Below are 20,898 nucleotides of genomic sequence, written 5' to 3'. Positions count from 1 at the left end.
AGGATACGACCTGTTGGGGTCTACTTGAGGACTGAAGTTGAGAAACACTGGAAATGGCTAATCTGTATCCAGAGCTCAGCTTCTTATTCTACCTAGATCACATGTACTCATGAATCGGCAAATTATAGGGCAAAAGTGGAAGGACAGGTTTATTGGGATTCTTTGTGTCTGCACATAAGGATCACACGTACAGTCGTTCCTTCCTAATGGAATCTGCTTATTTCAGTCCATCTGTTCTGATAACATCGGTCTTAGTAAATTTAAAGGGGTATACACAACTAGAAAAACAGCCCCACACTTGTCTACAAGTTCAAGTGTTTTTGCAGCTCCTCTCTATTCACTTCATTGGACTTGAGGTGCAATACCAGACACAACCCATGGGCAGGTGTGGTGCTGTTTCTGCAATAAAGCAGACATGTATTTTTCTATTTCCACTGTCAGAGTTTTCTTATGTTTTACTGAGTAAAGTATAAAATAGATTTCCAATTTCCCCTTATTTCTTATGACGCTTAAAGGAAGTTGGCTGGAAAAAAAAAATTCTTGATGTGCTGTATTACATTTCCAGCGTTGATTGAATGTGTGTGACTCGCCAGTTTTACTGTGTGATCCTTCTCCATAGTCTGCGTTCTTCAAATGCATTTGGATGACCTACATTTATTTTTTTTCCACCTAACGTGAGAGCAACATGATGTAGGGGGCAGAGACCCTCATTCCAGCAATGTGTCACTTACTGGGCTGCTTGCTGTAGTTTGACCAGCAGGAGGTTATCACCAGAGGTCTAGTAATCCTGCTACCATGCAGTCCTTCATATTCATGAGGTCTGTATAACCCCGTTCTCACTGCTGATTGGCAGCATACTGCCTATGCACAGTACACAAAAAGCTGTCATCAGTGGTGTGTGTGGGGCTTTACAGGGCGCAGCATGCAGAGAGCTGCTAGATTTGCAGCCAAAAAAGCATTGATTTTATCAAAACTGCAGCAATCAGCCCAGTAAGTGGCACATCGCTGGAATCGGGGTCTCTGCCCCGAAATCATGCTGTTCTCAGATGGAGAAGCAAAATCCCAGACACAGATTTCCATTTAAAGAAGTAATAGTCACCCCCACCAATTCTCTGCAGCTCCCCTTCTGATGTTTACCCTGCCCCTGCTGGTCTCTGCTCCTTGTTCGTATCTTGACAAACGGGTAATGGTTAAGTATCGGTCTAATAAATCATTAATTGAAACAGGGGCGCCCCACTTAGCCAGTGATTGGGCCGGCATTTCTGGATGACTGTGTGACGAACGATGAGACCTGCATGGACTGTCAGTATGAGATGGGGCGCTACAGGGTGTCTGAGTATCACAACAGTCTCTCTCTGGACAACCCCTTTAAGATGGTTAGTATTCCGATTTAGTGATATATCAGCCCCACCTTTTAATGCTTTCCTTGTCCTTGAATGTTGTTTTTATATTGTCTTCTCCATTGTAAGTGGCAGCAGTGGTAACAAGCGCTTCCACCAGTCATATAGAAGGACGCTGCTATCAGGTGCCCCCGCTGATTCTTGGCTTTGGGTACAGGAGGGTCTTGTTATTACCGGGCCCACTTACACCCTCAATTGGATAATAAACCTATGGAGATCAGTGATGGAGACAATAAAGCGGTTTTCTGGGGTTGACAATCTGGTTGATGAGCTGAAATATGAAAATACTACATATCACCCCCTGTAATGTATGGGGTGTGCTTCATGCTCTTTCATTTAAAGGGGTTATCCAGGACTATTTAATTTCTTTATTAAGGGCATAAGCGCTTACAGGCAGGAATTGCCTTCCTGTTGTGTCCGGCGATCTCTGCCTGGCACCAAGCAGTCACAGACCGCTCCTGCTTGTGATGCTGCTGTTTCCGCTGACGTCATGTCGATAGAGCAGCGGCTTCTCTTCCACTCTGCTCTGTTGATGGGGCGTGACTGCTGATGTCATGCTGATAAGTAGCGGGGATCTGGCTGCCAAACTATGGGGAGCCGGCTGTCCATCAGCATTAACGTCGGCAGTCATGCTCCATCAACACGGCAGCCCAGCAGAACGAGCTGTCTGTTGACTTTGAGCAGCTGAATCTCCAGCAGGAGCGGTTAGTGACCTCTCTGAGCCGGCGCCGAGTAAAGCAGGACTCCTTTAGCAACTACTGTACCTGCCTGTTAGCTTTTAGGCCCATAGTAAAAAAAAAAAAATAAAATGGTCGTGGGCAACCGCTTTAACTTATTGTATGTGTTTGTGTGTAGTCTGTAACCATGGAGATACAGAGCATCAGACTACACAGTGGTTGTGTAGTCTGTAACCATGGAGACACAGAGCATCAGACTACACAGGGGTTGTGTGTGGTCTGTAACCATGGAGACACAGAGCATCAGACTACATAGTGGTTGTGTGTAGTCTGTAACCATGGAGACACAAAGCATTAGACTACACAGTGGTTGTGTGTAGTCTGTAACCATGGAGACACACAGGATCAGACCACACAAGGGTTGTGTAGTCTGTAACCATGGAGACAGATTGTCGGCGCAGTTGTAGATGCAAAGCAGTGGGACATTATTAATTGGGAGTTCACACCCCTGGCTACCTGCGACTACCTATGACTGTATATGACGACCATCTCTCACTGTTTCAGTTGTGATGTAAATTTGAAAACCTTAATAAACACGTCAAAAAAATAAAATGTTTGTAAATGTGCACAAAAATGTTAAGAGGTAATGCATTTTATAAGGTCCAGAATAACAGATGCTTCTTTTTCCAGCAGTAGCTATAGACATGTGATGGTTCCCCTGTGAAAGAATCAGAAGTAACGATGGGCCTCGTGTACCTGGTGGAGCCAGTCATGGCCTTCTACTGCTTCGCCTGCTTTGCCAGCTACCCGCTGATGCAGCAGTACGTGTACCAGAGGTTATGGCAGGAAGAGTTCAACTCCACGGTGTTCTACAGCGACAACATATCACATTGTGAAACAAATCAAACTGACCCCAACTTTACACATCAAAAGGTGAGAATGAAGGAAAGTGCTTCCATATTAGAAGTCTGCCGGGGTCTTGTAAACTAAGAGCAATGGCCCTGAGCAGAACACGTACTGTAGGGAAAAGGGCCTGGGACGTGCTCCGGCTCTCCTCATTAAGCCCTGACCCTTCTCTTCCCTTCAGAGGCGTGCAGGCATCCAGTATAGCCAAAAGGGAAGAAGGATCAGGATCTACCGGGAAGAGCGAGAGCACTTGACCTGTAATGGCCCTTTGGGCGTTTCCAAGCTTTTTTACGAAAGCCGTCCCCTTCAATGTGAAGTCTGTCTAGGTCTTAGGCCTCATTCAGACCTGTTATTGGTCCTGTTATTCTGATCAGATTGTGGTTGGTCCGAGTCTCATCAGTTTTTCTCCTACAAAAAGATTTTTTCACCTTTTTCTTTGCTGACAGTTCGTGGAAAATCAGACCGCACTTGGACCTCATTGGAGTACAGTCTGTTTTTTCATTTTTTTTTTTTTTTTTTCATGGAACCATAGCCTTGCCTTGCTGATTTTGATCCGCACCTAATATTAAAATCAGACGTGTCCATGATTTCCTGGGGACCAGGCAAAAATCAGACTTGTCAATGACCCCATAGACTGTTACAGGTACATGTGCTATCTGTCAAAACCAAAGATGGCACTTGTACATGAAAATCTGACGTCTGAATGTGGCTTTTGGGGGTATTCCCATCGCGGACCTCCATGGCATAACCATAAATGTCTGATAGATGTGAATCCTACTATTGAGACTTGTATTCATTTCAATCACTGGACCCCTTATCTGGAAACTGCGAGGTGGCCATGGGATTAGCCCTCACCGGGTGAAGGTTTTCGTGTAGCAGATCTAAACCTTCTGACCAACTCTTTTATGGCTTTGTTAAAGGGTCTTCTCAAATGTAGCTCTTTTTATTTTTGAAAAATAAGCTGTTTTTGCAATATAAATAATGGTAAAATATAATTTCCCTCCCCCAGTACTATCTGTATGGAGTCCATACATTACCTCCCCTCCTTTATAGTGTGTGCAATGTACAGGGCCACCAGTTATTACACATACAGGAATCTACTACCTTTTAAAAGTATGATCCATTTAGTAAAAATACGTTAAGTAAAACCAGTTCCTTTAATTACTATTTGTTTCTATCCTCAGTCATAAGATGCAACCATGTGATTATAATTCTCTTTAGTCTTAGTTTACTTAGTACATAGTTGGTGTATAATAATGTTTGCACACAGCGTCAGATGCTTTGATTCGCTGTTGGGTACATGGAGTATAACTAGGCCCAATATTGGCAGCATTAAAGGTCACTATAGGTCATCGGAGGAGTAAGGGTCACTATACAGTGGGTACGGAAAGTATTCAGACCCCTTTACATTTTTCACTCTGTTTCATTGCAGCCATTTGGTAAATTTAAAAAAAGTTCATTTTTTTTCTCATTAATGTACACTCTCTGCATCCCATCTTGACTGAAAAAACAAAAATGTAGAAATTTTTGCAAATTTATTAAAGAAAAACTGAAATATCACATGGTCATAAGTATTCAGACGGCGCGCCTTTCTCAAGCTGAATGCGAGTCTGTTGGATATTTCATAAGTGTCCAAAATTAAATCACCGAGTCAGAGTTAGTGAGTAGGCGTTAGCCTTCTCAACGACTCTAATTTACGGTACTTAGGTCTTTTTTTTTTTTTTTTTTTTCAACTTATGTAACTAGGTCTATCAAGTTCATCTTTTCTCCACAGATTATACATTTTATGCCACTAAATTAACTATAACCCACAATGTTATATGTCGAGAATCTTCCAGCTTTTTTTTTTTTTTATATATATAAACGGTTAGTGTCTTCCACTACTACTTCTTGTGGTTGGGTATTTCAGTGTGACTGCTCTAACTGTAAAGAACCCTTTCCTATTGAGCTGCTGGAATCGCCTTTCTTCTACCTGTAATGAGTGCCCCCTAGTCCTTAGTATAGTCCTTGGAAGGAATAAGTCAGGCACCAGTCCTTTGTACTGACCACACATATTTATAAATCTTTTTTCTGAGCTAAACAAGCCCAACTTTTCCAGCCTCTCCTCATGTGAGAGGCCTTCCATCCCTTGTAGTAATCTAGTTGCCCGCCTTTCAACTGACTTAATATCTGAATACCCTTTTTAAAATGTGGAGCCCAAAACTGGATCGAACATTCTGGATGTGGCCTCACCAGTGATTTTATAAAGGGGTAACGGTATGTTGGGATTACAGGATTTTTTTTCTCCTAAAATCTTGTTTGCTTTTGCGGCTGCTGCATGACATTGAGTGTTGCTGCTCAGCTTACTTGTAACCAGAATACCCAAGTCTTTCTCCTGTTCTGTAATCAAGAGCATTCTCCCATTTACTGTATATGGAGCAATACGATTACTCCGTCCCAAGTGCATTACTCTACACTTATCTACATTAAACCTCATTTGCCAAGTGTTTGTCCATTCAGTAATCTTATCCCAATCGTTTTGCAATATTGTAACCTCAAGGTCAGATTTTAGTATCTTTTACATAGTTTAGTGTCGTCAGCAATAACTTAGGCCTCTTTCACACATCAGGTTTTCGCCGTCAGGCGCGATCCGGCGCTTTTGACAGAAACCGGATCCGGCGAAATGCAATGCCGGATCCGGTTTCCCCCCATTGACTTGCATTTGCGCCGGATCGCGCCGGATGGCCATGCGTTTCATCCGGTTTTCGCCGGATCCGGCAATGTGTCGCGATCCGGCGTCTGGAAAAAACGGCTACTGTAACGTTTTTTGTCTCCGGCGAAAAAGCCGGACACGCCGGATCCGGCGCGTCCGTCTTTTTCACACAATGAAAGCCTATGAGCGCCGCAATGCGCCGGATCCGGCGAAAGCCGGATCCGGTTTTTTTGGTCTGAGCATGCTCAGTAGCTCTGCCCACAAGACATATATAAAAGCAAGACCGTGGGACCCACAGCCACACCCAACATGCCACCCAAGAAAGCAACCAAGCGCAGCAGGAGAAGGCAGGAGACCACTGCAGCACCATCAGCACCACCACCACCCCAAATGGAGCAGCAAATGGAACATGCTGAGGAGGGGAGGCCAGCAGCAGATGAGAGACGGTAATTATCAAATCCCCCATTCCTCCAAACTAGGGCTATTGAATATCAAGATATTCATTGGCCCTTTGTTTCTCTTTATTCAACAGCCGCCCAATAGATGCAGCAGCAGCAGCAGCAGCAATGGCAGCAGCTGGAACACCACCCACAGGCATGGAGTGTGGCCACCAGGAAGACAGCACATCATCTTCTGGGAGCCCTCCCTCGCATCGTCAGCGTTTGACGGTAAGTTTTTATTTCCAAAATCCATCATCTCTGTAATATATGTCTATTCATTGCCTTTTATTTCAAAACAGGAATCACAAGATGAAGAGGAGCTCCCAGAAGAAGAAGGAAGGGGTGGACAGACACCTGGAGTGGGCTCACAATTGGTAAGTTTTTTGCATCAAACGCAGAAACACAACATCACACTACACACAACACATAGAAAACAATGTTCTGCAGACCACACACAGCAAACAAATGCCTACATCCAAAGACATAACATTTTTTGTTTTCTTCTCTAGTCTTCCCAATCTGGTGCTCGGCCAAGAGGTCCTCGCAGTGCCTCCCAGGGTCGTCGGCGACAGCAACGCGGCGGTCACCAGCGTGTAAGTATAAATATTTTTGCTTTGTTTTTTTGCACTTTTTATTTCATTTCTTTTGTGGAGGCTAATTATGTTATTTTTGTCTTTTTCTTTAACAGCCTTCACAGCGTGCTCCCGACTCTGACGGTGAGGATGGAGGACTCGATGTGGACCACCTCATCGATCTCGTCAGAGAAAGGGAGCCGCTCTGGAATATGGCTGACTGCCGCCACGCTGACCTTATCGTTACCCGACGACTCTGGGAGGAAATCTGTTCGCTCCTTGTGGGCCGCTGGGAGGACCTCGATGTTCGGGCCCAGATTAAAGAGCGTAAGTATATACAGTACCGGTTGCTTGATGTAAACCAGTGTTTCCCGTACTCCAGTCCTCGTGGTCCCCACGGATCATGTGTTCAGGATTTCTATTTACTATGGAAATCCTGAAAACATGACCCCTGGGGACCATGAGGACTGGAGTTTGTGAAACACTGATGTTGTATACTAACCACTCCTTTCTCGTTTAGGGAACAGAATTGTGAATCGGTGGCGGTCTGTGGGGGATCGTTTCAAGAAGGAGTTCAATAAAGAGATGCGGGCCCCGAGTGGATCTGGAGGACGCAGGAGCAAGTACAAGTACGCACAAGCCCTGTCGTTCCTCCGGGAAACAATGGTCACTAGAAGGTAAATATTACACACCACATGTGAAAAAAAATGTTAGATGTAACTTTTTTTTTTCAGCCAGGGCCATACCATGTCACTATTTTAATTGTTTTTTTTTCTCTTTATTCCACAGCACGGTGAGCAGCACTCGGGAGCCTGCACGATTGGACCCTTCTGAGGCGATCCCTGAGGAGACCGGCACCGAGGGACACTTCGACCGCCCCGGTACATCTGCACCTTCCCAGCCTTCCCACACATTCGACCCATCTGTCCCATCCACCAGCACAGGAGCATCGTGGCCGCCTACATTACATGAAGCTGCTGGTGAGGAGATCGCTTTCCCTTTACCCCACCCTTCTGCCCCTGCCACCTCTAGGACACCTGCGGGTACTGGGCGGCAGCGGCAGAGGGGTCAGGAAAAGAGTTATGCGCCACAGTTCTTGCATCTGAATGCATCTTTCCAGAACTGTCTCAAAGTCTTGTCAGAGCAAATCTCCGCAGGCTTTCAGCAGATCAACTCCAGCATTCTGGAGGTGAAGACACTTCTGCAAACCATGCATTCAGAAGCAAGATCTTCGCCAAACCACACCTTTTTCAGGTCTGTTGTGGAGCTCATGGCAACACTATCTCCTACCCAGCAGATGCATGTAATGCATTCGTGCCACGGTGCTCTACAGCAGGTTACCTCCCAACCTCCACCTCCCACCACTGTAGTTCCTCCACCTGCACCCCCTCCAGCCACTTTCCATCCTCCCCCTCCTATTACATCTGCACCCCCTCCAGCCACTTTCCATCCTCCCCCTCCTATTACATACCAGCAACCTCACCAGTACCAGCAACCTCCCCAGTACCAGCAACCTCCCCAGTACCAGACATCTCCCCACTTCCAGCAACCTGCCCCGTACCAAACTCCTTCCCCGTACCAAACTCCTTCCCCATACAACTTTCCATCAACATCATCTGCTCCTACAGTCCCTGCCCAACCCTCCACTCCACCGCCCACCACCTCTTCTGCCTCCCACATGTCCACCCATTCTGTAGCTTTTTCCACACCATCACCTCTAACTGTTCCTTCACCACCACGATCCCAGTCCTCTCTCCACACTCCCATTGTCGAAGTGTCCCGCAGCCCCTCCAGCAGTATTTCCACCCCACACTACACCGAGTTATAATGTTTTTTTGTAATAAAAATGCCCATTTGGTTGGTTTCAAACCTTTATTAAAAAAGTTTTTTTAACTTTAAAAACAGTTTACACAAAAAAAAAATATTTTAAATAAAAGTTAAATTATTGTTTACACTGGTTGTCTGTCATTTCTTTCTGCGGCGAAATATGTTTAAAAAAAAAGGTTAAATACAGGGTATTTCAAAGGTAAAAAGGTATTCAAAACCAGGTATATGACTGTGGGTAAATTTTAGCTTTTTGCCACAGTTGTGTTCCTGGTTGTGTTTGAAGCAAAGTATTTCACCTGAAAAGTTGTGTTTATTGTTGGTGATTTCCTAACAATGAACACAACTTTTGTTAAAAGGTGAAATACTTTGCATAAAACACAACCAGGTACACACCTGTGGCCTAAAGGTAAAAATAGTAAGACCATGACAAGATAGCCAACTTTGGTTGGCAAAGGTATATACTGTTGGTCCAGAAGGTACACAAGTTTGGTTAGGGCACAAATCTTTCACACTCTGTCATCCTGCCAGTGTACTCTGCCTTGAGGTGACATAAAGTATAGTGCAAAATTGTCCCTCATTACTGAAACTGTCACAGAACTTCTAGTGGTAATATTTCCAATGACAACATCCATCTTCGCCAGTAACTTGCTCTTCTCTCCAACCTGCACTTTCTTCTCTACAACCTGTCAAAGAAGGGCTGTAGGAACATGCTATATATAGTTTTCCAGTAGCCAATCCCGTTCGGAAGGCCACAAGGGTCAATTTTAAAAACCAGATCCGGCGTAATCCGTCGAAAAACGGATAGAAAAACGGATGAACCGGATGAGACGGATCCGGTTTTGTCTGTCAAGAACAAGACGGATCCGGCAGAAAACCGGATCCGGCACATCAGGTTTTACAAAACATTTGCCGGATCCGGCATTCCGGCACGACGCCGGATCGCGCCTGACGCCGAAAACCTGATGTGTGAAAGTAGCCTAACACTTTGCTCTCAATCCCATCCACAAGTCATTAATAATGGGGTTAAAAAGAAACAGTCCTAGCATAGATCCCTGCGGTCCCTCACTGCTTCCGGCACACAGTCTGTCCCTGCCGTCCCTCACTGCTTCCGGCACACAGTCTGTCCCTGCCGTCCCTCACTGCTTCCGGCACACAGTCTGTCCCTGCGGTCCCTCACTGCTTCCGGCACACAGTCTGTCCCTGCGGTCCCTCACTGCTTCCGGCACACAGTCTGTCCCTGCGGTCCCTCACTGCTTCCGGCACACAGTCTGTCCCTGCGGTCCCTCACTGCTTCCGGCACACAGTCTGTCCCTGCGGTCCCTCACTGCTTCCGGCACACAGACTCTCCCTGCGGTCCCTCACTGCTTCCGGCACACAGTCTGTCCCTGCGGTCCCTCACTGCTGACTACATCCCATTTTTAGAACGTACTATTTATGACGACTCTGTTTCCTGTCATTTAGCCAATTCCTTACCCACCTGCATATAGATTCCCCCAGTCTCTGCTTCTGTAGCTTCAGTATAAGACTGTTATGTGGTACAAATGCCTTTATAAAATCCAGATAAATCGCATCAGCCGCATTACCAACATCCAGATTTGCACTTACCGCCTCATAGAAACCCAACATGTTAGTTAGACACGACTTAAGTTTCATAATTCCCTGCTGATTGTCAGTTACTATACAGTCATGGCCTAAAGTGTTGGCACCCTTGACATTGTTTCAGAAAATGAAGTATTTCTCCCAGAAAGTTGTTCCAGTTACACATGTTTATTTCTAGTGCTGAGTGAACATGTTCGGATAAGATGTTATCGGAGCAAGCTCGGGTGCTAAGGCTAGGTTCACATTGCGTTAGGGGCATCCGTTTAACGGATCTGTTAAACGGATGCGCTAACGCAGATGTAATTTTTGACATCTTTTGTGACCTAGCGCTAATGTGGCGCCCCTGAAGGTTCAGTCGCCACAGAGGTACTGCACCTCCTCCTGAGGTGTGGTACTCCACCATCCAGGTAATGTGGCGACACCTGACCACACTCCAACACCTGCATCCCACACAACATAGTAGTGTAGTAAAGCACCTTTGGTGGCTCCCTGCTTGGAACATGAAGCGTGCTGGGAGGTGGGTGGAGCTTAGTCTGCACAAGAGAGCGGAGACCATTAGGACTAGGTCAGTCTGTGAGAGAAAATCCCCTGAGTGGGATGGATGCAAGGAAGTGCTGCAGCAAAGTTCAGTGACCTGAGTCTGCTGGCACAAGAAAGAGATATTCAGAAAGCCTAATTCTCCAAAAGAAAGATTAGAACGGAACGTAAGGAGAATAAGAGAACTAAGGACTAGGGTTAGAGCAGAGTCCTTCCTCAAGTTCTAAGCGCAAGGCCGGGGTCCGGTCCCTGAGGATGTATGGATACTAATGGTCCTGCGACAGACACCGGAGAAATAGAAGTTGTCACCACTTTATTCCCACACAAGACTTGGGGGCACAACAGCAACGTGAGTGAGCCGGGACTTAGTAGCAAGGAGTCCCCCGAAACAGGCTACAGCTGTCTGCTGTACAAGTAGAGTTCTAAGAACATCAGAAAGGAGGAACTCCAGTGTAACTCAGTACTGTGAGTACTTCACTACGAGCGCTAAGGAGGGAGACGTTCAGAAAAGGCACATGTTGGCGGAGTGTTGGAACGGAGTACTTCATCTTGCCTGGAAGTTGGCTGAGCTCCTGCCCTGGAGGACACTGCACGGATGCGGGCACCTGTACTCATAAGACTGTGAGTAAAGCTTTGGAACTACATGCCCTGGTGTCCTCCGCTTATTCATGCGCCAACACACTCAGCACTGCTACATCGCTGTGCCTGACACTGCACCAACTACGTCTCCTCCCTATCTCCTCCCCTACACTGCCCTGGGACTACTGCCCTGCCTGTGGAGGGCCACAACATCATTGCTGCACCACACCATCTGTCCCAGAGGATCTGTCTGCAGCGTCGGCTTAACATCTTCCTTGCCGAACACCACAGGTGGCGTCACGAAGCATTCACTCATAAACTTTAATCAACATCCACACGTCCAAACATCCTCCCTTTTACAATGGACGCCCAGGGCCACGGACCGGGTCACAGCTACCGTGACATCTCCCATTGAAACCCACGGGCCCGGCTCCGAGTACACCCGCCGCCCTGGGTGCGAGGGCGATCCACTAACGCATGGTAGCATTTCGTTACCATGCGTTAGCCCATACAGGTATGTGCACAGCGAACGCGTCCGTCTCTGTGCGCTAGACCCGACGCACCCAAAAACTCTGCAGACCGTGTTCAAAGGTGCGTCATAAAGTAACGCATCATTGCTAACGCATGTCGATTTTGGCGTACGTTGGGGTGCGTTACTATTATTGCGGGCAATGGGGGAGTTAACGCTTCCGTTACATAGAGCTAGTGCCGGTATGTAACGGATTGCCCACAACACAATGTGAACCCAGCCTAACCGAGTGTCTTCGGCATGCTCCAATAATATGTTTGAGTCCCCGTGGCCGCATGTTTCTCAGCTGTTCGACACATGCAGGGTTTTTTAAACAAACCGGAAATCCCTGCATGTGTTTCAGCTGTCGGACCAGCCACGAGACATGCAGCCACGGGGACTCAAACACTTTTTTTCGAGAACGCGCTGAAGTAACTTCGATGGCACATGAGCATGGCGGATAACGTCTTATCCTAGCACGTTCACGCATCACTTTATTTCCTTTGTGTGTATTTGGGCAACGTAAGGGAATAAAAGGCAAATTGGGCATCATGTTACACAACCTCAAAAAGGCTTCATTTCTGGCACAATTTCAAGGATGCCAACACTTTTTGGCCATGACTACATTATTTTCTGCGATTTATATTTCTGCAGGTCATCTCTTTATAATACCCTCAAACTTTGCACACTACCGATGTCAGGCTTACGGTAGTTCCCCGGATCCGCCTTTTTTACTTGTATATATCGGTACCATGTCGGCCATCCTGTGGCACCGACACGGTTTCGTATGTTGAAAGTTGCAAAGTTACATCCATGATTTTCTTCTGCGTTCTGTACGAGAATAATACTGATAATATGGCTTCATTAAATGGGTTTCTGGAATTTTTGCTCTCTTAGTCTTTAAGAATAAGCTGTTCTGCCCCATGATATATGGTACAATACACCCCCTCCCTCCAGTGCGGTCTGTACGGAGTCCATACACAGTGTGCAGGGTGGCCATACCTCCTACATAGATCAGCCTGTCCATGTATATCACAAGCTTTAGAATAACTGCAGTACCTGTAATTTCTATAGCTACAGTCACTGAATTATAATCACGATTTCCTCCTCCACATCATCCACTGTCGGTGTGTGATGATCGCACACAGCGTCGGACACTTTTTATTCTGTTTATCGGTAATATAAGTAGGACCGTGTAGAGGGAGTGCTGAGGGTTATTGTAGGTCATCTCCGAGGAGAGGCTGGTGATGGCTGATAACACGGCTTTCTGCTAGAGTTCATATTCACACACTGTACACAATACGGTAAAAAGACAAAACCTACAAGAAACAAAAAGAGAATTAACCCTGCTGTAGCTAAAGTGAAAAGCAAAGGTGCATTTAAACATCGGGTTCTTAGTAATGCTGTTTTTGATTAAAAAAAAAAAAAATAGAGAGCATAAGTCATCCCACCAGTGGCAAGGTGACCCTATTGGGTACAATCCTACTGACTTTGGTCTTGATAAAACAGTGAACCTACACCAGCAGGTGACATGGCTCCCCAAACCATCACTGATTGTGGATACTTCACACTAGACCTTGGAAATCAAGGTCCCAGAGTCTGGAGCAAGAGTGGAGTGGCCACAATCCAAGCTGCTTGAGGTATAGTGTGAAGTTTCCACAATCAGTGATGGTTTGAGGAGCCATGTCATCTGCTGGTGTAGGTCCCCTGTGTTTTATCAAGACCAAAGTCAGCGCAGCCGGCTACCAGGAAATTTTAGAGCACTTCATGCTTCCCTCTGCCGACAAGCTTTTTTTGGAGATGGAAATCTCATTCTCCAGCAGGACTTGGCACCTGTCCACACTGCCAATATTACCAACACCTGGTTTACAAACGACAGTATCACTCTGCTTGATTGGTAGCAAATTCGCCTAACCTTAACCCCATAGATAATCAATGGGATATTGTCAAGAGGAAGATGAGAGACACCAGACCCAACAATGCAGACGAGCTGAAGGCTGCTAGCAAAGCAACCTGGACTTCCATAACCCCTCAGCAGTGCCACAGGCTGATCGCCTCCATGCCACGCCGCATTGATGCAGTAATTGATGCAAAAGGAGCCTCAACCAAGTATTGAGAGCATGTACTGATCATACATTTCAGTAGGCCAACATTTCGGAATTTAAAATCATTTTTCAAGGTGGTGTTATATAGTATTCTAATTTACTGAGATAATGACTTTTGGGTTTTCATTGGCTGTAAGCCATAATCATCAACACTAACAGAAATAAACACGTGAAATAGATCACTCTGTAATGACTATATAATACGAGTTTCACTTTTTGTTTTGAAGAACTGAAATTAACTTTATGATAATTCTAATTTTGTGAGAGGCATCTGTTTTATATGTTATACGATTTGATACATGTTGTTTGTATATTGAATACATTTTATACCTTTTATCATATTTTAGACATTTACTCCATTTTTTTTTTTCTTCTAGTTATGCATATTGGAATGTCCTCACTGACCCTATTGTGAGCTCTTGCTAATTGGGTACAGAGCTCTGTGGTCAGGTGATGGTTATGTTCTTTGTGGTGGTTCATAGTCCTCATACTAGACACTACAGTAGCAGATTTGCAATTTTCACTCCGCCATCCACTGCTGCTTTTTTTTTTTCTGGAAAACACCCATGGAGTCAAATCATCACTACACCTGTATATAAATTCCCAAAGGGGTATAATTTCCAAAATGGGGTCACCTGAGGGGAAATTCTGCTCTTCTAGCACTTGGGGGATCTGTATATGGAGTCTGCAAATTATTCAAGGAAAATCTGTCCTTCAGGAGGCAAACAGCGCTCCGTCCCTCTGGAGTCTCGCTGTGTGGGTAAACAGTACTGTACGTCCACATAGGGGGCATTTCCACCATCAGCAGAAATTGTGGCAAATTTTGGTGCCGTTTTTACCTATTTCCCCTTGTGAAAATGTAATATCTGGGGTTAAAACTATTTTTATGATAAATATAATTTTCTTCACTGCCCAATGGTATAAAATTCCGTGACACACCCGTGGTGTCAATATGATCACTGCACCCCTAGATGAATTTATTGAGAGGTGTGGTTTGTAAAATGGTGTCGCTCATTGGGGTTCTGCTGTTCTGGCACCTCAGGGGCTCTCCCAGTGGGTCTTGGCACTCGCAAACCATTTAGCTGAGTTCACACGTGGCGTTTTTTTCGCGTTTCTGCGGCGGTTTTAACCGCGCGATTTTGCCGCGAAAACGCGAAAAATAAGCATCCCATGCATTCCTATGGGATTCCGCAATGCTGTGCTAATGCTGCGGTTTTTACCGCGGCGGAATCGCTTCGTGGTAAAAACCGCAGCATGCTCATTAATTTGCGGAATCGCTGCGATCCCGCACCCATAGGAATGCATTGTTCCGCTTATTTCCCGCATATGGCTGTGCACACCATGTGGAAAGTAAGCAGAACAATTGCGGATGGTACCCACGGTCCGGAGGAGAGGAGACTGTCCTCCGGGCTTTGGGTACCATATCCCTGTAAAAAATAGAATTTAAAATAAAAAATATTGTTATTCTCACCCTCCGACGTCCCGCGCAGCCTTCCCGCTTCTCTCCACGCTCTCGTTCCCAGTAGTCCTTTGCGAAAATGCTCGCGATGACTTCCCTTCTCGCGGGATCGCGAAGTCTCGCGGTCATTCGCGCGACGTCATCGCGAATGACCGCGAGACGTCGCGATCCCGCGAGAACTGACGTCATCGCGGGCATTTTCGCAAAGGATTACTGGGAACGGATGCGCGGGACGTCGGAGGGTGAGAATAACACCGTTTTTTTTTTTTGTTTTTTTTTACATTCTATCTTTTACTACTGATGCCGCATAGGCGGCCTCAGTAGTAAAAAGTTGGTCACACTAGTCAAACACTGTGTTTGACGAGTGTGACTAACCTGTCAATCAGTTCTCCAAGCGATGCTACAGATCGCTTGGAAAACGCTAGCATTTTGCAAGCTAATTACGCTTGCAAAATGCTAGTTTTTCCGCGGGAAAATCGCGGGAATTTAAAATGCGATTTTCCCGCGGACTGGAATTCCGGAATTCTCGCGGTAATTTCCGCGAGAGTTCCGGTACGTGTGCACTTAGCCTTACAGTAAAATCTGCAGTAAATTATGGCGCTCCTTCCCTTCTGAGTTTTGCTCTGTGCCTCAAAAGTAATTCCTGATTTAGATATATGGTATTAGCACACTCAGGAAAAATTTCATAACAAATTAATAGGTCCATTTTTTGCCTATTTGCCCTTATAAAAAATTAACATTTTGTGCTAAAAGCACTTTAGCAGTAAAAATTTTATTAATTCTTCACAGCACTAATGGCATACATTTCTGTGGGGCACATGTGGTGTCAACATGCTAACTGCACCCCTAGATGAATTCATTGAGAAGTGTAGTTTCTAAGATGTCACTTATGGAAGGTTCTGCTGTTCTGGCACCTCAGGGGCTCTGCCAATGTGATATGGCACCCACAAACCATTCCAGCAAAATTTGAACTTCAATATGACACATCTTCCCTTCTAAGCCTTGCCGTGTGCCTCAAAAGTAGTTTTTCTAACACATATGGGGTATCGGTGTACTCAACAGAAATTGCACAACAAATTGTATGTTCCATTTTGCTCCAGTTACTCTTGTGAAAATGAAAAATCTGTGGCAAAACTAACATTTTTGCGGAATTTTTTTAAAAAATTTTTCACAGTTCAACGTTCTAAGCTGCTGTGAAGCACCTAAGGGTTCAAGGTGCTCACTACACATCTAGATACATTCCTTGAGGGGTCTAGTTCCCAAAATGGGGTTACTTGTGGGGGTTTCCACTTTTTTAAGCGAGATCAGGTGCTTTCCAAACATGACATTTTTGAACAAATTTTACCACCGTCATAAAGTATAATATATCAAGGAAAAACATTCTCGGAATCACCGGGATCCATTGAAGCATTCCAAAGTTATTACCACATAAAGTGACAGTGTTCAGAATTGGGAAATTTGGCCTGGTCATGAAGGTCGGGGGTGACGGGGTTGATATCTGGTTTAAAAATGTCCACCGTCTTGGAGAATTTTTATTTCCAGTGTATTTTTGTACTTGCCATCACTTTATTCATCCAGACAAGAGAGAGCATGTAATGAGGATGGCGGTCTGCTGCTGTCTTCAGGGCGCTCGCATTGCTTGTTGCTGGACAGGGTCACAAACGCATTTCGGCAGCTTCTTCATAAACATTTAAAAAGTCAAAGACTTCGTCCAAATAATTTTAATAGGACTTTGTATTGGTTGCCGGAGTTTCCCTTTAAAAAATGTGGTGTTTTGCGCTCATCCCTTCCAATTCCTTCATGTATTGTTACCTTATCTGCTTAAATCAACGTTTGAAATCGGATAGCAAACGACGCTATAACAACTCTGCTTTATATGAAGCATCTGTAAACCTGAAGATCAGCGCGTTCCTTTGGGCTGATCTCGTGTTCTTAGGAAAGTCTGCAGAATACACAACAACAGGGGTGGGCAATTAATTTTCCCAAGGGGCCACATGAGAGACCGTGACTGTTGTGGAAGGCCGAACAAATAGCTTGAAATTAATTCTACTCAATTAATATTAATTTATTATCACTTAATATTGAGCTGAATTAAGCATGCTGACACCCCCCCCCCTATATATCTTTGAACCCAAGTACAGCCGCTTCTGTATATTGTATGAACCCCCCCACAGCCCCTTATATATAGCCTCCCTATACCCAGCATGAGCCCCACACAGCCTCCCTATATACACAGCATGAGCCCCCCCCCCCGTAGCCTCCCTATATACATAGCATGAGGCCCCCCGTGTGCAGCAAGACAACCACATAGGCTCCCCATGTTCATACACATGAAGGAAAAAAAAAAAAAACCACATACTCGCCTCGGTTCCATTTCCTGGCGCTCTGCTCTTCTTTCTGTCTCCGGTGCGCTGACTCTCCGGAGGTACACAGCTGACGCGATGAGATGACGCCAGCTGTTTCACAGGCTGACTGGTGGAGGAAGTGGCCGGAGGCCCCTCCACCAATGCTGACTGCGCCTTGGACCTCATTGCTTTTTTTTAAAAAAGAATAACGAATGAGCCCAGGTGGTATAAATTTAAAAAAGGAAAACTGAAAAAAGCCGTGGTTTCTTTTTTATTGGATTGTAAAATAGACACGTATAATAATAATAATAATAATAATAATTTTTATTTTTATAGCGCCGACATATTCCGCAGCACTTTACATTTCAGAGGGGATTTGTACAGACAATAGACATTACAGCATAACAATAATCACATACAGTAGATTATAACACATACCAAGAGGAATGAGGGCCCTGCTCGCAAGCTTACAGTCTATGAGGAAAGAGGGAGACACGAAAGGTGGGTGGTAACAGTTACCCTGAATTGTATGGACCAGCCATAATGTTAAGTGTGTAACAGTACAGACACAGAGGGCTAATGGAGGCATAAAGCATGTGGGAACATGATGCGGGGAACCTGGTTATGAATAAGACCCAATCAATGTCGTGGCCCCTGATCGAAGGGTCCTGTATCTGACAGTGTACAAGTGTTAGGAACTCTGCCTGATGATATTTCATATACACGCAGAGTTGTAGTCTTGAGTTACCGTTCCTTTTTTTTTTTTTGTGGATGTTTTTGGGAAGTTGTAACACTTAAAATCCTTTTTCATTTCATTTTCTTTCAGGAGGTCCAGAAGAAAACATCCACGTTCTACACCACTCTGGATTTAACTTCACTTTTCCCAAGTCTGTTAATGGCGTTAATCCTGGTGTCTTACGGCGATCGGCATGGGCGCAAAGCATCGCTGCTGCTTCCCTCCATAGGCGCCTTATTGACTATCGGTGCATACTGCTCGGCCTCTTTCTTTGACCTGCCCCTTGAAATCTTATACGTAGCCTCCGTCTTCAGCGGATTCCTGGGTGGATTTGCTACATTTGTTGGTGGATGCTTCTCTTATATAGCGGACATAGCTAAAGACATGCAGACGAAGAACGTACGCATTGCATTTGTTGACATGATCCTTGGGGTGTCGAGCGGAGTGGCGGGGATCACGTCTGGGTATATACTCAGAGCTTTAGGATTTAAGTTGTCCTTTTTGCTTCCAGCTCTTCTACACATCCTGAATATTTTGTATATCCTTTTTATACTAGAAGAGACTGTGATTAGATCGGAATTTCAGCAGAACGTGATGAGTAAAGAAGGCTTAAAAGAGCTTTTCTCTGGAGTTTTTCTGCTCTTTAAGCATGCGTCCTTCAAGAAGCGGGTGGCCATTAGCATGCTCATGTCCGCTTTCATGGCCTACCTGTTTTCTAATATTGGAGCCTTGAGTCTCTTCACCCTTTATGAGTTGGACTCTCCGCTCTGTTGGGATCCTGTACGAGTTGGATGGGGGTCTGCCTTGTCCACGTTCTGCTTTGTGTTTAGTTTTCTTGGTGTTGTCCTCTTTACCCGTTGTCTGAAAGATGCCTACATCGTCCTGATTGGAATAGTGTCCTGCATTGGAGGCATGATCATGGCGGCCTTTGCTACCACAACAGTCACCATGATGTTAGGTAAGGTTTTCCCACATTTCCTGTTTTTCTAAAACATTGCGTTCCATGATTACGTGCAATGAATAGGCCATCAATAATTGGTTGTTGTATGTCTGACCACTGGGAAAATCCACTGATCGCGAGGACACAATTTTTTTTTTTTTTTTTTTTTCATAACCCTTTTTAGGTTTCACTAGACACAGGGCCACTTTTTTTTTTTTCTTTCCTTTTCTTATATTGCACCTGGGACTTTCCAATGTTTTCCATAAGCAATGTCTAAACAAAGGTTCCCAGCTTTTTAAGAAAATAAAAAAAATTCAAAAGCAGAAAAACTAAATTCACTATAATTTAATAAAAGCTCCCCCATTGCCCTCATTAAAAAAGGTTGATTAAAACTTTTTTTCATAAATACATAAAAAATGTAAATGAAAAATAAATAGAAAGGAAAAGCAAGTAAAAATTACCAAAAACTGAAACTCTTCTTTGGACCCTAAAGTGGTCCGAATTGTGGTCCTTGCTTTGTCAACAGAAGAAAAAAGGTCTTGCTGGGAGGAAAAAAAAAAACTGCCCGAAAGTGTCTGGAGAAGTGGTCATGAGAAAATGATTTTTGTAAATCAGGTTTTTTTTTTTTTTTTTATTTTTAAATGTTGGCTTTTTATTTTCACATGTATCATCCTGTATTGAAAAAAAAAAAATTGAAATGTAAATCTTTTCAAACTGGCTATGAGTCTAAAATAATCCCACTGGCCAGTATGAAAACTGCAAGATTAAAAATGTAGCTTGTTTTTGTTTTTTTTCTTATAAAGATCATGATACGATAAAAAAAAATTGCCAAATTTAAAAAAAATAAATAAACACACACCTGCTTTAAACAGGTCATTTTCTGATAACTTCCCTTTAAAAGGGTTAACTGAGCTCACAAATATGTTGCAATTCCGTACCTGCGATTTGTATTTCTAGGCAACTGAAGCATCAACAAGCCGGCCTTCACCTATCTAGAGATCAGAGATTGCATTACCTTGTGACATGTACTATAGGTCGGTGTGCCCTGAGCCTGTGCTCTGATCACTCTCCTGTATTGAACTTGAAAACAAATGTCTTCCCTTGATAGACTCTCTTCAAAAAATGTGCTGAAAAACTCGGCTTATACACGAGTCATTGTCCCAGAAGCCGGAGGGGGAGCAGCAGGTCACAGGAGGCAGGAGCTGGCGGCTGCAGCTGGGAAAAAAAAACAAAAACTCCCACTACCCTCCCTGCACGCCCTCGCAGCATCTTGTTCCCAGCTTCAAGCAGCTCCTGCGGCTGAGCGATCAAGTGTCCCCGCTGAGTGGAGAGAGGTGAATAGAGTATTCATTACCTTAATGAGCAGGGACACGTGATCGCTCAGCCACAGGAAGTGCTGTAAGCCGGAATAAGATGCTGTGAGGGTGCGTAGGGAGGGTTAGTAGGAGTGTGGGTTTTTTTTTTTTTTTTGTGCTTTTCTCATGTGGGGGCCATGCAGACAAGGACTGGGATGGGAGAGCCATGCAGACGGGGATGTTGGGACAATGCATACCCAGCCTATACTTAAGTCAATATG

The 20,898-nt window shown here is 44.8% G+C and overlaps 1 protein-coding gene across 8 annotated transcripts in view; it reads left to right on the top strand.

Moving 5' to 3' along the window:
* SLC46A3 (solute carrier family 46 member 3) overlaps positions 1-20,898 on the top strand; it is a 47,136-nt gene that overhangs the window by 11,122 nt on the left and 15,116 nt on the right. For 4 of the 8 annotated variants that reach the window (XM_073583155.1, XM_073583151.1, XM_073583153.1 and 1 more), the window contains exons 2-3: positions 2,768-3,010; positions 18,473-19,340. In XM_073583155.1, the coding sequence (XP_073439256.1) occupies positions 2,819-3,010; positions 18,473-19,340 (1,060 nt within the window). In that variant the 5' untranslated portion in view covers positions 2,768-2,818. Of the gene's footprint in view, positions 1-1,226; positions 1,377-2,767; positions 3,011-18,472; positions 19,341-20,898 lie in introns of all 8 variants that reach the window. The other 4 variants (XM_073583152.1, XM_073583157.1, XM_073583158.1 and 1 more) reach the window with 2 other exon arrangements.

This window comes from Dendrobates tinctorius, unplaced genomic scaffold, assembly GCF_039654945.1.
Source record: "Dendrobates tinctorius isolate UK_male_01 unplaced genomic scaffold, ASM3965494v1 ptg000075l, whole genome shotgun sequence".
Taxonomy (NCBI): domain Eukaryota; kingdom Metazoa; phylum Chordata; class Amphibia; order Anura; family Dendrobatidae; genus Dendrobates; species Dendrobates tinctorius.
This window is presented reverse-complemented; position numbering and strand designations above follow the sequence as displayed.